The 16,969-nt window shown below is 41.1% G+C and overlaps 1 protein-coding gene across 1 annotated transcript in view; it reads left to right on the forward strand.

Moving 5' to 3' along the window:
- The first annotated feature begins 8,405 nt into the window (after positions 1–8,405).
- Positions 8,406–16,969, forward strand: part of VPS41 (VPS41 subunit of HOPS complex) — a 185,522-nt gene continuing 176,958 nt past the window's right edge. The window contains exon 1 of the mRNA XM_030307719.1: positions 8,406–8,453. Coding sequence (XP_030163579.1) covers positions 8,433–8,453 — 21 coding nt within the window. The 5' untranslated portion in view covers positions 8,406–8,432. The remainder of the gene's footprint in view (positions 8,454–16,969) is intronic.

Here is a 16,969-nt window from a genome sequence, read left to right on the forward strand (position 1 = left end):
GTTAACTTTTGGAACACAGTTGGGGACCGCCATTGCTTTTACCTAGATCAGTAGAAACTTCCTCCTCCTTTTTCTCTTCTCTTCCTCTTCTTTTTTCACTTTTTAGAGTCTTTGTGTTTGAAGGATGCCAGATGTATGGAAGAGAAGGGGTCTTGCTCCACAAACATACCTTGAAATTGGATTCTTGCTGAAAAATGGACCTGGTTTCACAAATGATATTTGGATCCAATGGCAGGATGTGTTTAAGCATTTTGTCTCCAATTTTTGACTGAAAATGAAAGATTCTCTATGAAATAGTACATTTGCTTGGCACAGCTAAACACCTGGATTCTGAACAGATTGAATTCATGCTTTAAGTTAAAAAATTAGTTTTGTGCTTTTCTGTCAAAAATGTGAAAGAAGTTGAGTAAGTGGATTGCACATGAGCAGTCTATGTCTGGGGAAAATCCAAACAGATGGCCTCTGAACTATTGCTTAGTAAGACATAAAATAGGAAATCCAAAGGATGAATAAAGGATTTCATAAATTATTCAAAATTACCACATTAGACTATTTCCAAAAAATGGTTTTTTAGGCATTTCTTGATATTTTCAAAGAACTTTTAAGACAACTTCAAGGGACCTCTGACCAAGCCATACCATTTCTACAGTTTTCTTAGGAAATATTTAAGTAAACAAGTGTTAAAAGAAACAACGCTTATCACAATATAGTTTATAATAGTGAAATTTGAAAGCAATCCAAATATTCAAAAGTAAGGGGTTGGCTACATAAATTATGATAATCAACTCAATAGAAGACTATCCAAGCATTGACAACTGTACAGCTCTATATTTATTTACGCAGAATTACATTTTTGATATATTAATAAATTTAAAAATGTGCCACAGAACTGTAAAGTACAATCCAGATTATGTTTAAAATTCACCTTTAGGTATTCCTCCTATATAGAAAATCTGGAAAAATATCCTCCGAAAGTATTGCAGTAAACGTAAGAAAAAATCCTTCTGGAGTCTCTTCTCTCTTATTCATTACGGCGTTATAATTGACAGATCACTTACATATTACCTTTTTCATTTTACAAAGAAATTAATCTTCACCATTCCCCTTAGAAGTCCATAGACGTGAGGTATTAACATACATAGAATGATGATCATTTATGAGAAATTACCATGGAAAGAGTAACCACTGGGATTTTCTATCCTCACTATGGGTAAGATACTACTCTATGCACACTGTAATTGTACAGAAAAATCACATTTTCTTAAAAAAAGAGAGAGAGAATTTTTTATTAGAGCACTTTCAGGTTCACAATAAAATTGAGAAAAAGGTACAGAGATTTCTCATGTATGCCTCTGGCCCTACACACGCATCACCTCCCCAACTATCACCATGCCCCACCGGAGTGGTCCATTTGTTACAGCTGATGAACATACACTGACACATCATTATCCCCCAAAGTCCATAGTTTACACCAGGGTTCACTCTTGATGCTTATTCTATGAGATTGGACAAATGTATAATGACACATATTCATCATTATAATATCATCAGTGTATTTTCACTGCCCTAGAAATCCTCAGTATTCTTCCCATCTATCCCAACCCCCTCTAGGCCACCCCCAGCTCCTCAGCCCTGGCAACCACTGATCAATTTACTGCCTCCATAGTTTTGCCTCTTCCAGAATGTCACTTAGGTGGAAGCATGAAGTATGTGAACTGTTCAGATTGGCTTCTTTCACTTAGTAATATGCACTTCGGTTTCTTCCATGTCTATTCATTTATTGATAGCTCATTTCTTTTCAGTGCTGAGTGAAATCCTGTTGTCTGGACTTAAAACAATTTATTTATTCAGTAAATTTATTTATTTATTCTGTAACTGAACTGGATGTATGGTTATGTTTTCACCCACCGGACATCTCGCCTGCTTCCAAGTGTTGGCAATTGTGATTAAAGCTGCCATAAATGGGTCTTTACGCAGGTTTTTGTGTGGACATGCTTTCAGTTTTGGGGGGTAAGTACCAAGGAGTATGATTCCCGTGTTGTATAATAAGAGTGTGTTTAGTTTTGTGAAAAACCGACAAACTGTCTTCCAAAGTGGCTGTACCAATTACGATTCCCAACAGCAATACATGGGACAACCTTGCCGACCTTTGGTATTGTCCGTGTTCCAGATTTTGGACATTCTAATAGATGTGTAGTTGTGTATGTCATTGCTGTTTTGATTTGTATTTCTCTGCTGACGTGTGATATGGAGTATCTTTTCATACGCTTATTTGCTATCTGTGTATCTTTTTTGGTGAGGTACCTGTTAAGGTCTTTGGCCCATATTTTAATTATTTTTTTTGCTTTGTTTTCTTTGTTTTAAGAGTTCTTTGCATATTTTAGGTAATGGTCCTTTATCAGATAAGTCTTTTGCAAATATTTCCTCCCCATCTGTGTTTTGTCTTCTCATTCTTTTGACATTGTCTTTTCAAAGGCAGTTTTACATTTTAATAAAATCTAACATCATCAGTTTCTTCCATGGATCATGTCTTTGGTGTTGTAGCAAAAATGCATCACATACCCCAAATCATCCAGGTTTTCTCCTATATTATCTCCTGGGAGTTTTATATTTTTGCATTTTACATTTAGGTCTATGATTCATTTTAAGCTAATTTTTATGAAGTGTGTAAGGTCTGTGTCTAGATTCTTTTTTTTTTTTTTTTTGCATGTGAATGTCTGTCTAATTGTTCCAGTACCATTTGTTGAAGGGACTATCTTTGCTCCATTGTATTGCTCCTTTGTCAAAGATTGGTTGACTATATTGATGTGGGTCTATTTCTGGGCTCTCCATTTCTTCCAATGATATATTTGTCTGTTCTTTCACCAATACTACCTTGTTTTGATTACTATAGTTTTACAGTAAGTCTTGAAGTTGGGTACCATCCGCTTTCCAACTTTGTTCTTCTCATTTAATATTGTGTTAGCTTTTCTGGGTCTTTTGCTTCCCCTATGAACTTTAGGATCAGTTTGTATCTATAAAGTAACTCGCTGGAATTTTGATTGGGAATGCACGAACACTATAGACCAAGTTGGGAAGAAGTGCCATCTTGACAATATTGAGTCTCCCAATCCATGAACATGGAATGTCTCTTCATTTATCTGGTTCTTTTTTAATTTGTTCATCAGAGTTTTATAGTTTCCTTATATAGATCTTGTACATATTTTGTTAGATTTATATAAAAATATTTTAATTTGGGGAGTGCTAATATAAAAAGAATTGTGCTTTTTTTTTTTAAAGATTTTTTAAAAATGTTTTTTATTTATTTTGAGAGAGGGAGTGCAAGCACATGTGTGGGGGGAGGAGCAGAGAGAGTGGGAGAGAGAGAATCCCAAGCAAGGTTGTCAGCACAGAGCCTGACATGGGGCTCATTCCCACCAACTGTGAGAACATGACCTGAGCCAAAATCAAAAGTCAGACATTTGGGGTGCCTGGGTGGTTCAGTCGGTTAAGTGTCTGACTTCAGCTCAGGTCATGATCTCATGGTTCTTGAGTTCAAGCCCTGTGAGTTCGAGCCCCGAGTTGGGCTCTGTGCTGACAGCTCAAAGCCTGGAGACTGCTTCGGATCCTATGTCTCCCTTTCTCTCTGCCCCTCCCTTGCTCACACTCTGTGTGTGTGTGTCTCTCTCTCTTTCAAAAATAAACATTAAAAAAAATTTTTTTTAAAAGTCAGATGCTTAACTGACCGAGCCACCCAGGTGCCCCAATATTAAATATAATTTATTGTCAAACTGGTTTCCATACAACACCCAGTGCTCATCCCAGCAGGTGCCCTTCTCAATGCCCATCACCCATTTTCCCCTCTCCCCCACCCCCCATCAACCCTCAGTTTGTTCTCAGTATTTAAGAGTCTCTTATGGTTTGCCTCCTTCCCTCTCTGTCACTTTTTTTCCCCCTTCCCCTCCCCCATGGTCTTCTGTTAAGTTTCTCAGGATCCACATATGAGTGAGAACATATGGTATCTGTCTTTTTCTGCCTGGCTTATTTCACATAGCATAATACCCTCCATAGTATTATGTCTTTAATGTCAAATTCTACTTGTTCGTTGCTGACACATAGGGAAGCAATCGGCTTTTGTATACTAAACTCGTGTCCTGCAAACTTGCCATAATTGCTTATTAGTTCCAGAAGGTTTTGATCAAATCTTTCAGATTTTCTACAGCTAATGCCAATGGCTAACAAAGACAGTTTTATGTCTTCCTTCCCAATCCTTTCCAAACTATAAACTTTTAATTTTTTTTTTTTTTTTTTTTTTGCCTTGCTGATTCCTAAATGGTGTTGAAACAATGTGTTGAGAGGGGACATCCTTGCCTTGTACTTGATCTTAGTGGGAATGCTTTGAGTATTATGTTAGCTGCAGGTCTTTTGTAGATAGTCTTTATCAACTTGAGAAAGTTCCTCTCTATTTTCAGCTTACCACGAGTTTTTATCATCAATAGGTGTTTCTGCATCTATTGATATGATCATGCGATTTTTCTTTTTTAGTCTGTTGATTTTATGGATTACATTAATTGATTTTTGAGTGTGAACCAGTCTTGCATACCTGAAATAAATCCAACTTGGTCATGGTCTCTAATATTTTCATACATTTTTAAACTTGATTTGTTAATATTTTGTTGAGGCGGATGCCTGGGTGGCTCAGTTTGTTAAGCGTTTGACTTCGGCTCAGGTCATGAGCTCACGTTTCCTGAGTTCAAGCCCTGTGTTGGGCTCTGTGCCAAAAGCTCAGAGCCTGAAGCCTGCTTTGGATTCTGTGTGTCCGGCTCTCTCTGCCCATCCCCCGATCGTGCTCTGTTCTCTAAAATGAATGAATGTTAAAAAAATTTTTTTTTAATATTTTGTTGAGTATTTTTGAATCTGTGTTCATGAGAGATATTGGTCTGTCATTTTCTTTTCCTGTAATGTCTTTGTCTGATTTGGTATTAGGGCAATGCTGGCCTCATAGAATGAGGAAGTATTCTCTCTGCTTCCATCCTCTGAAAGAGGCTATGGAGAATTGGCATGATTTCTCCTGTAAATTTTCAGTATAATTCACCGGTAACATATGTAGGCCTTTCGAAAGGTTATTAACTATTGATTTGATTTTTTAAAAATAGATATAGATATAACATTGTCTATTTCCTCCTGGGTGCTTTTGGAAGATTGTATCTTTAAAGGAATTGGCCCATTTCATCTAGATTATCAAATTTGTGGGCATAAAGTTATTCACAGTATTCCTTTATTATCCTTTTAATACAGAATCTGTATTGATGTCTCCGCCTTCATATCTGATATTAGTAATTTATGTCCTCTCTTTTTCTTAGTTAGCCTGCCTTATTGATTTTATTGATCTTTTCATAGAAGCATCTTTTTGTTTTGTTGATTTTCCCAGTTGATTTTTTGTTTGTTTGTTTGTTTTTGTTTTTGTTTTCATTGCTCTGCTCTAATTCTTATTACTTTTCTTCTGGTTGCTTTGGATTTAATTTGTTCATCTTTTCCTAATGGGGAAATTTATGTTACTGATTTTAGATGTCTCTCTTTTTTTTCTAAATTATCCATTCAATGCTATAAATTCCCCTCTAAACACTGCTTTTACTGCATGCCACGATTTTTGATAAGTTGTGTTTGCATTTTCATGTAATCAAAAATGCTTAAGATTATTTCTCAAGATTTATCTTTTGACCCATTTGCTATTTAGAAGTGTTGTTTACATTCCGTGTATTTGGGATTTTCCAGTTATCTTTCTGTTATTGGTTTCTAGTTTAATCTGATTGTGGTCTGTGAGGAGGAGTGTTATGACTTCTGTTCTTTTGAATTTGTTGATGTGTGTCTAATGGCCAAGACTGTGGTCTATCCTGGTGAATTTTCCATGTTAGTTTGAGAAAAATATTTATTCTTACTTTTACCTCCGCAGTTTGTTTTTTTAAGCTTATTCATTTATTACTTTTGAGAGAGAGAGCGAAAGAGAGAGTGTGTGCGTGCACACAAATGGGGGAGGGGCAGAGAGAGAGAGGGAGACAGAATCCGAAGCAGGCTCCAGGCTCTGAGCTGTCAGCACAGAGCCTGACATTGGGCTCCAACTCACAGACTATGAGATCATGACCTGAGCCAACGTTAATGCTCAACCGACTGAGCCATCCAGGTGCCCCAGCCTCCACAGTTTAAAGGTGGGAGAGTGGACTGATGGGAAAAAAAAAAAAAAAAAAAACAAGTGATTTGCCAAAGAATGAAAGACTGTTGGGCTAATTACTTCTCAGACTCTAATGTTCATATATATACCCTGGGGAGATATTAAAAGCCAGCTTCTGGCTCTAGATCTTTGGAGGGGCCCTAAACTTCATTTCTAAAAGGCTCCCAGGTGATATTGATGCTGCTGGTCTGTGGACCACGCTTTCAGTAGCAGGAGGTGAGAAGATCTCTTAGACAAGGGAGCCAAAAACTCTCATTTCATAGGAGGAAACTTGGGGCTCTGAGATCACAGATGAATTTCATCTTGCCCACAGGCACAGTGTGAACCTGCTATCCTGTGTGGGGTTCTTCCTCTCATTCATCATTCTGTATCTCTGTCTCTTCACTTTCTGGTCTGTCCAAAAGGACACAGAAGATCCAACGCTCATCATATTTTGTTATAGTCAAGAGAGTATACTGAACAGGTGCAGACTTGGGGACTCCAGAGTCTCTGAGGTTTGCATGAGCAGAGGATAATCTGCAGAAACTTTGGCTACATCTTTAGTTAGACCCACTAGAGTTTTATGGGTGTGTCTAGATCATAATGGGAAAAGGCAAAATTAGAATTAGGTAGAAGGGCTAGACTTCCGTGGAGGCTGAACTGAGGGTTCCTGCACCTTTTTAGTCTGTGTAAAGCTTCCTGTCAGACATGAAGTAGTGGGACTTGAGCAATGTTTGGGTCCCGGTTGCTTTGCAAGAGATCTTAGGAACTCAGACTGGAAAGGTCAAAACTCAGAGTACTCGGTGCTTGGTTATGGATATCTAAATGCCTTGGGTTGGCCTTTCATCAATCCTTTGTGACTGAGTGATCAGCAGACTGGGAGAGGGACAGGAGCAAGTGTTAGAGGAAGAGGTCATTCAGGCCCTGGAGAGAAGACAAGTGTCTCCCATGAGGTCACTTAGGCCATGAGAATCATGGGTTGACCAGGTTATAGCTAGAGACCTCCTTCCATGCCTTCCTTGTAAGTTGGAGTCAATGAGGCACGGGGGCAAAAAGGGCATCGGGCACCCACCACGTGCCGCCATTTGTGACACCTTTTTCTAGTTATGAATTACTGGAGATGATTGGAAAGAAGAAAATGTCTGTTTTTGGATAAGATATTGCAAATTCCTGAGGATTAGGAAGGAGAGTTTTATAATGTTCAGAAACATGGTGGGGGGATCATTCGTTTTAAAGGATGGACAAAAGACAATGGTTTTACAGATTTTACCAAGGATAAATTTATATTCTATCTTAAATATTTAACTATAGAACATATCTAATAAAAGTTTAACAACTAATTTAATTAAACAATGGAGATTTTTTTGTTTTAAATTTCAATATACAGATGCCAAAAGAAGATGTCAAATGAAAACAGCAAGCAGTACAAGCAAGCCAAATATTTTTAAAATATAAGTTCTTATCTGGTTCTCCACTGCAAGGACTGATTTATGCTTTATAGTCACTGAATATATTTGTTAAAAAGGACAAGACACCTTTTAGACTAGGAAGCATTTGCTAGTCTTTGGCATTAAACATGGCTAAATTCTATTTTTTAAAAAACTTTTTAAATGTTGTATTCATTTTTTGAGAGAGAGAGAGAGAGAGAGAGAGAGAGAGAGAGAGAGAAGAGTGGGGGAGGGGCAGAGAGAGAGCGGGAGGTAATCAGAAGCAGGGTCCAGATCAGATCTAGGCTGTCAGCAGAGAGCCCTATGTGGGGCTGGAACTCAGGAACTGTGAGATCATGACCTGATCCAAAGTCTGATGCTTAACCGACTGAAGCACCCAGGTGCCCCAGAGATGGCCACATTCTAATCCTAGTTCTGCCTCTTACGGGTGTGTGACCTCTGAGCCATGGTGTTCTCCTCTATAAATAGGGGTAACACTAGGGATTGCTGGGGGTATTAAATGAGAAAATGTTTGCAAAACTATAACCCCAGGGCTTCATACATAGCGAATATTAGTAAATAATGTCATAATCATGGAACCAGTAAGAACAACAAAAAAATAAATCGTGAAATCAACAACGGTTTTGTTCAGATTCTCCAGGGGCCACCTCCATTGAGCTGGGAAAGTCAGAAGCAGAGATGCACGAAATGACGCCCCGGTTCAGAGGCTGCTAAAACTACATTTCCCAGCAGCCCCTGTTTCCAGTGTCTCGGTTTCTCTCATTTCCGGGTCTGTCATGTGACTCTCCGGCTGCATCATGGCGGAAGCAGAGGGGCAGGTAAATGCTGCAACTGTTAGGCCGGGGAGGGAGAGACGAGGTGAGGTGATCCGGGCTCGGAGCGGAGCGTGTGGAAGTGCGGAGCTGCCAGAGGGCGAGGCAGGCCCACCGCGGGACGCGCGAGGGGCGAAAGGCCATTTCGGGGAGCAGAGGAGAGGGTGGGATGGCTGCTCTTGGAGGGCACCCGGGGAAAGCTCTCCGACACACCCCCGGCGTTGGAGGGGCGGCCTTGCTTTGTCGCTGCCCCTGTGACCTGTCTTCAGTGAAATTTTGGCTGGAAGGCAGCCTGGTTGTCCCAGGAACTGACTGCCCTTGGGAAGCGTCGAAGTGAAGACAGTGAGAGTTGGTTTGCAGGAGGGCCAGGAGAGAGTAGATGATGAATTTTGTTTCGTACCTATTGTTTTTAGGTGCAAAGCTAAGTCAACTGTGACGTGCAGCAGTGGTTAAGTGCATTTGTCCTGGAGCAAAAATGCCTAGGCTCCAGTGCTGGTTCTCTTTTTTCTTTTTTTTTTTCTTTTTTTAATTATTTTATTTTTTGAGAGAGAGAGAGAGACAGAGAGACAGACAGAGCACGAGCGGGGGAGGGCAGAGAGAAAGGGAGACACAGAATCCCAAGCAGGCTCCAGGCTCCGAACGCTCGGCACAGAGCCCGTCGTGGGGCTTGAACCCACAGACCGTGAGATCATGACCTGAGCCAAAGTCGGACACCCAACCGACTGAGCCACCCGGGCGCCTTTGGTTCTCTTACTTAATATGTGACTTTGGGCTAGTTACTTAACTTTAAATATAAGATGGAGATATAAGAGTAACATTCTTGGAGAGTAAATAAGTTAGAGGGTAGAATAAGTTAGCACACCAGTTAAAGTGCTTAGTAAAAGTCGGGCTCAGTAAAAGTTACATGAGATTCTTTGTTGCTGACAGAACATCAGGTGGCAATGCCAGCCCACACATGGCTATGTGGGGTTGGAGTTTAGAGTAGTAGATAGTGAAGGCAAAAGAGTTATTTTCATACACGTGATAGTGATAATCAAAGCTTAGTTGAAATGACAAAGTACTATCACGAAGACAGAAAAGTGCAAAGCCCAGAACTAATTGTCCATCTACAGGGTCATTTCAGGTTGGCACAGTTTTTCCTTACAAATTAACAAGGCCATCAGTTTCCATAATTGTCTCTAAAAAGTGGTATATGATGAGCTATACCATAATGAAAGAAGTTTAGCTACTTGATAATTTATTATCAGTGGTATTAAGAATACCACTTGTAACATACTTCATTTATGTAATGCAGCGTTGCCCTAAGTACATTTGATATACATCAGTAATTAAGAAATAAAGTAGAAATTTGGTTTGGGTGGTCGTTGTGGTAATAGGAGTGTTGCTACCAGCCACCGAAGCCTCCTTTTTTTGATTCAGTCACTTCAAAGGAAAAATGCTTGTTAAGCACATGCAGCTTCATGAGTCATTGCTGGGTTTGATGATAGTGGTGAGATTGGTTTTCACACTGTTGGTCTTTCTGGTGGAAATAACAGCTTATTTGTTGTTTGATTTCAAACCAAAACGGGGTGCCTGCGTGGCTCGTTCCGTTGAGTGTCCGAACTCAGATCAGGTCATGACCTCACGGTTTGTGAGTTCGAGCCCCACATTGGGCTTGTTGCTGTCAGTGCAGAGCCCGCTTCAGACCCTCTGTCCCCTTCTCTTTCTGCCTCTTCCCTGCGTACGCTCTTTCTCTCTCAAAAATAAATAAAACCAAAAGCCAAGGCCTTAGATACAGGGTAGTAGAGATGGAGAGAGTTGCTCTCAGTATTTACTGCTGTTTTGTGCAGAAGTTTGGCAAAGCTGTCTGATATAAAAACACACATAGAAAGTTAGTGATATAGTAAGTATGCTTTGAATTTTGATGGTACTTTTCAGTGTAAAGCCTTCACATCACATTTGGTCCTCACAAAGTAATTCTGTGTGGTGAATGTTTGTTCTGATACATAAGTCAGGACCAGCACCTCCTATGTTCCAGGCCTGCCAGTGGCTTCCCATCACACTCTGAGGGAAAGTCAGACTCCTTTATAATACCCTAGTTGCCCTACAGGACCTTGCCCAATTGTTCCTTATTCCTTTTCTCTGACTTCATTTTCTGCTCTTCTCCTCTTCTCCCCTTTTGTCACTCTGCATCAGCTATACTTGGCTTTCTTACTGTTCCTTCAACAGGCTGGCCTGTTTCTACCTCAGGGCCTTTGCTCATGCTACACCCTTTATTGACCTCATATATCCAGGGCTTTCTTCTGGGGTTCCTTCACGTCTTTGTCCACGTGCTATCTTTTTGAGTGAGACCTTTGATTGTTCTTTGAGACCTCTTCCTTGCATTATTTTTCTCCTTAGTGCTCATTACCATCCGACATAGTGTGTTTTAAAGTTTCTACTTATTTGTCCTGTGTGTTTCTGTGTTCATTTCTGTATATTCTCCCCATTTGAACATAAGCTTCATGACGGAAAGAATTTGTTCACTGCTGTTTGCCTGACACCTAGAGTAGTGCCACAGTATGTGTTAAATGATTGAATTTTACACATACGCAACTGGAAATTCAGACAACATAAGTAATTTACTCAGGCTAGTGTGTGTAATAAATTTCCAATCTTCTATTTCCAAATAGAAATGCGTTTTCCAGAGCTCATGTTTTTTCCCACTAGAAAACCCTACCTTTTAAAAAATACTTGAGAACCTAATTGTAATTTTTTTTTTTTTACTTTATGAAGTAGAATGAACCTTATCACCTTAATAAATTTCCTTCAAGTCATAATTTCACCTTTGACACTTCAACAGCCTGAATATAGTTAAAGCAGGCATTCATCTCCCCGACAGGGTCATTCTCAAAAAGACCAGTGGTCCATTGTCAATGGCAGAAAGAAGCAGACATTCACAAATTGTCGTTCTGTTTTTTTAAAGCTGGTAAATAATCGTACCTATGTTATCAATTCTTTTAGATTAAAAATGGTTAGATTTTTCTCACCTTGGTTGATTTGTGCGGTAGGGAGCTGTTGAAATCTGGCCTTGTGTCTACAGAGTTTTGAAGGCTAAAAGTGAACAAAAGTGGAGTTAAATAAATTTGTTAATTGTTCTGTTCGGCCCCCTTGAACCTTTTAGAAAATCTTTTTTTAAAATTAATTAATTTATTTATTTTTAGAGAGAGAGAGAGAGAGAGCATGAGTCGGTTAGGGGCAGAGAGAAAGAGAGAGAGAACTCTAAGCAGGCTCCCCACTGTCAGGGCAGAGCCCGATGCAGCACTCAAACCCACAAACTGTGAGATCACGACCTGAGACGAGATCAAGAGTCGGTCGCTCAACCGACTGAGCCACCTAAGTGCCCCGAACCTCTTAGAAAGTCTTGACCTAATTTTTCCCCCTAAAAAACTTTGAGACCTGAGATGGGTATTAAAATGAGCTGTGATGACAGGTTAGGGCAGAGGAAGCTTTTTTCTTGGCATCATGCACTGGGAATGCAGACCGCCTCCATGATGAGCAAGCCAAAAATAAATCTCTCCTCTTAACTTTTCTTTGTTTTTAATTTTTATTTATTATTTTTTAATTTTAGAAAAAGAGTGAGCAGGGGAAGGGTCGGGGGGGGGAGAGAGAGAGAGAGGGAGAGGGAGAGAGAGAGAGAGAGAGAGAGAGAGAGAGAGAGAATCTCAAGTAGGTTCCATGCTCAGCACATAGCCCAGTGTGGGCGTCAATCTCATGATCGTGGTGACCTGTGCCGAAATCAAGAATCAGACACTCAACTGACCGAGCCACCCAGGCGCCCCTCTCCTCTTAACTTTTCTGAGCCTTGTATTCTTTGATGATTGCTTTTTTTTTTTTTACCCTTTAATTTTAGAAAGAACCAAAGTAATAAGATCTATATTGAATTAACATAATGTAAAATCGTTCATGGGCTCTCAAGCTACAAAATCACTTTTTTGGACATGATTGAACATTTTTTTAAGGCACTGGGAGGTCTTTGTTTATGCTCAGTACAGGGAAGGGAGTTCACAGAAATAACCACATGTGTATAGTTTGGAGAAAGGACTCACACCCTGTATTCTGCCTGGGAATTTTCTAACCAGTAGTTTTACTTAGTTCCAAAATGATTTACAGTTGACCTTCATAATCATGGATGCCCAACAGTATTTGTTGAGACCTCTCTTATGAATAACATTCTGCTTGGAGTCTGGTTGTTTGTATATTTGTCTTATGTCTACTACAGACTGCTGAGTCCTCAAGAACGAGGACAGAGCTCACTCATGCGTGCATCTCTCACAGGGCTAGTGCTTTACAGGTACTAGGTGCTTAGTAAAATGTTTAAATGAATTTATTCGGGAGGAGAATGAATGGCCTTCTGAATTGAAGATGTCAAATTGTAAGTGAGATGCAGTAGAATTTGTGTTATGTTAGCTTCACTTGAAACTTTCAAGAGTTATTCATTCAAATGTATTGTAGATGACATTTCCTAAATTCTTTACTCTGCCAGCTCCCCGGGTACCCTTTCATCTTTCCTACCAACCATCAGGGAACCTGGTCTATTAAAATATTTGACCATCTATTCCTTGACAGGAGAGGAGAGTTTCTTTTTTGAATTTTCCCTGTGCGTTTTAGAATTGAGGATTTTTTTTTTTTTTTTTTTTTAAGAGAGAGTGTGAGGGCAGGAGAGGGTCAGAGGAAGAGAGAGAGAATCCTTCAGTAAGCTCCAAGCTCAGTGCAGGGCCCAAATGGGGGGTTTGAGACCATGACCCGAGCCAAAACCAAGAGTTGGATGCTCAACCGACTGAGCCACAGGAGCCCAAAATTTGGGGAAATTTTATCCTTATTGTAGAGCATTTACTGATTATCAGATGACAGTTCATGAGCACATACACACCCATGCGAGTGTGCCCCATGTGTAAAATAAAAATCACATCAACCAATACTTGCCTGTGGACAGAGGCATTTACGCTCTAGAAATCTTGTGAGTCTGAAATGAGATTATGTTAAAGTGGCCAGGTCAAAGTGCCTTATATGTGGGACTAGAGTTTATTATCTAGACTTGGGCTTTGCTCAGTTATATACTATTCTCTTTTTTTACAGTTTGATAAAGATCTTTTGAAAGCAATTTGACTGATAACTAAAGGAAAAATAAAGCCCCAAACAAGCAGTTGCTAAAAGCACAGAAGCCGGGAAATTTTTAGAGGATCCACTCTTTACTGTGTAACTAAAGTGTAGCCACAAATTAGCTAGACGTGGTTATTGCCTTATAAGTTTTTCTGCTCATCTTTGTCTGGGCTGATTGGCTGGAGTCCGGCATCACTAGCTGATTACTAGCGGTCGCCCCAGTACCCACGTTACCACCTTGGGAGGGAGCACTCATCCAATCTGGGGTCTGCGTTTCATGCATTCCCCATTCTTAGCTGTTCGGTCACGGTTGCCTTTGTCTCTGCCTTGGACCTGGTCCTCCTCGGTGTTCTTGTTCCCAGTTGCTTGTGACTCTAGGCTCTTATTTCAACTCAACAAATCCGAATCTGTGAAGATGGCATGTTTGCGTGGGTCCTACCCAATTCCCCAGACTGACCTTATGCGATTGTGATGTGAAGTCAGATTTGGGACTGGGTCACTGGGTGGCCTGGCTGGCCCCTTTTTCCACACTGGCCAGACGTCCATATTTTCCTTCATTTGCAGAATATGATGAGTGCGGGAGCTGAGCCGTGGGGGGTTAAGCGGGGTACCCTGAGTCTGCCCACTCTTGTCAGCCCCCCATGTACTCTTTCATCTTTCCTACTCAACCAGCCTACTGCCTGAGTGACCTGAACTGGCCACAGCTCCTTTGAGCTTTTAGAAATTGAGGCCTCAGGGCACCTAGGTGGCTCAGTCCATTAAGTGTCCAACTTCGGCTCAGGTTATGATCTCACAGTTTATGGGTTTGAGCCCTGCATCGGGCTCTGTGTCAACAGCTCAGAGCCTGGAGCCTGCTTCGGATTCTGTGTCTCCCTCTCTGCCCCTCCCCCACTCATGCTCTGTCTCTGTCTCAAAAATAACAATAAACAAAAATTAATTACATAGAAATTGAGGGCTCGATGATACCGGGATAGCAGGTACATATCACACAAAATATATCCTTTTGCCTCTGCCTGTGTCACATGTTGGGATCTCTCACACCCTGTCTTCCATTAAGCTCAGCTGTGTCCCAGTTTGTTGGCAAGGAGAGAAGGTGGCCGTGTAGCGTTGAGTGTTTCAGCTCTGTCCCCAGGCCAGGCTGATTGCCCAGAGACTGGTCTCCGCTCTGTTTCTTCATCCTGCAGACAAGGGAGCTGGCCTTCCTCAGGCTCCAGCCTCCATGTTTCCCCCAAATTCTGCACCCTCCCCCAACAAATAGTGTGTATAGATTCAAGAGGTCACATGTCAAGCACCAAGATCATTAGGTTTGGATATATGCTTGAGTTTAGGGGATTGGTTTGCAACAGAAAGGTAAGGTAGCATTCCACTGTCGCCCAGATTTTATCTGGCTATATACTTGTCTCTCTGTGCCTTCTAGCTCATCATTTTTGCTTCAACCAGAACAGCACCATTTTATTATTGTGGTAAAATATGCGTAGTATTTACCACTTTAACCATTTTTTTTTTTTTTAAGTTTTACTGTATTTATTTGGAGAGAGACAGAGACTGTGTGAGAGAGGGAGGGGCAGAGAGAGGGAGAGAGAGAATCCCAAGCAGGCTCCGCACCACCAGCCGGAGCCCGACGAGGTGCTTGAACTCATGAATCGTGAGATCATGACCTGAGCTGAAATCAAGAGTTGGACACCCAACCGACTGAGCCACCCAGACGCCCCACCACTTTAACCGTTTTTAAGTGCATTGGCATTGTCAGTGCAGCTGTCCCCACCGTCCATCTCCAGAACTTCTCATCTAGACCTGTTAAACCCTATCCTAAACCCCCCACCCTGTCCTCCCCCCAGCCCCTGCCAAGCTCTGTTCTACTTTCTGCCTCATGTACTTGGAACCCTGCAGTATGTATCTGGTTTATTTCACTTAGAAAACAACACAGTTTTGTAACTTGTATTTTCATGATTTGTTTGAAGTTCTTGGAAAGATACAGAGTATGAAGCTAAAAAACGGTTGAAAACCACTGCCCCTTTCTAAACCGTAACCTTTCCCACCGTTCAGCCTGGCTTTTGGAGCCCTCTCTGGGACTTTCACTTCATGTCTTCCGATTTGCCCCTCAGTCCCCAGGGCATTAAGCAGCGGGGCTTTTTGAGTGGATGAAGCAAGGAGGGAGCAGACCAGGCTCGTTCCTGAAGTCACTCTTGCATGGCTTTGGTAGGATTGCGGGCAAAAGTGTAATTTTTCTTGAGGCCGCAGCTCAGTTTGGGAGGTTCATGCTGGAGCGGGGGTAAGTTTGAGAATGTCCTGGAGTAAATGTTCTCACTGGTGCCAACAGCCACAGGAAGCTTCTGTGAGAGCCCGGTTTTCTTCTGCAGGCTCGGGTTTCTGAGAGTCTCATGCCTCCTGGTATCACAGCCTGGCACCACATGGTTTTTGGTGCAGAGTCAAGCATATAATTTGATTTTGGGGCGCCTGTGTGGCTCAGTCGGTTGCGCCTCCGACTTCGGCTCAGGTCATGATCTCATCCTGGGTTTGAGCCCCACGTCGGGCTCTGTGTTGACAGCTCTGAGCCTGGAGCCTGCTTCAGATTCTGTCTTTCTTTCTCTCTCTCTCCCTCTCTGCCCCTCCCCTGCTCACACTCTGTCTCTCAAAAATAAATAAAGGTTAAAAAAATTTTAAAAGAAAAGAATATAATTTGATTTTGAGCTTTTGGTTGAAATTGGTGGGTGGAGACTTACGCTTTGGTTTTAACGAAGAACGTAAATGGAACATTTGTCCTTTTACCGTATGTGTCTATATGAATGTATCTCAAAAAAAAAAAAACAACAAAAAACCTTCCTTAGGTTTAATGGCACTTTTCTGAAAAGAGTAATCCAGTGTTCCTTTAAAGTTCTTGAGCTGGGGATAGAAATCTAGGGGCAGGTCATTGGCATGGTCGTCAAAGCCTTGTTTCTCGAATGTTAGTAACTTACTATTCAGGGACAGTCAGGGGCGGAAAGGGTGTCAGAAGTCGTTAAGTTCAGCCTCTAAGCCTCAGTGTTCTTACCTCAGGGGTCATTAGGAAATTCTAAGATGCTGGGTACAAAGCATTTAGCATTGTGGGATATATATAATAGATGTTCAGTAAAGATGTCAGAATAGTGACTGTTAATAATAAATGGAGTGTGTCCAGAAGAGAAGGATCACGGTGGTAAGTGGATGAGAACCAGGATCTGGGGATGGTTAGCACAGAGGAAAAACAATTTAGAAGGGCAGGCATGATACGTGTCATTAACTCTCTGGAGAACTGTCAAGCAGTAGAAGAATTGGATTTTTTTTATGTGTCTCATTGGTGCCAAGAACAAAAAGTTCCTATGGCGAGATCGTAGCTCCAAATTAATAAGCATTTTCTAGTACTTAGAAGAACCTTACCGCGT

The sequence above is a fragment of the Lynx canadensis genome, chromosome A2 (assembly GCF_007474595.2).
Source record: "Lynx canadensis isolate LIC74 chromosome A2, mLynCan4.pri.v2, whole genome shotgun sequence".
Lineage (NCBI taxonomy): Eukaryota > Metazoa > Chordata > Mammalia > Carnivora > Felidae > Lynx > Lynx canadensis.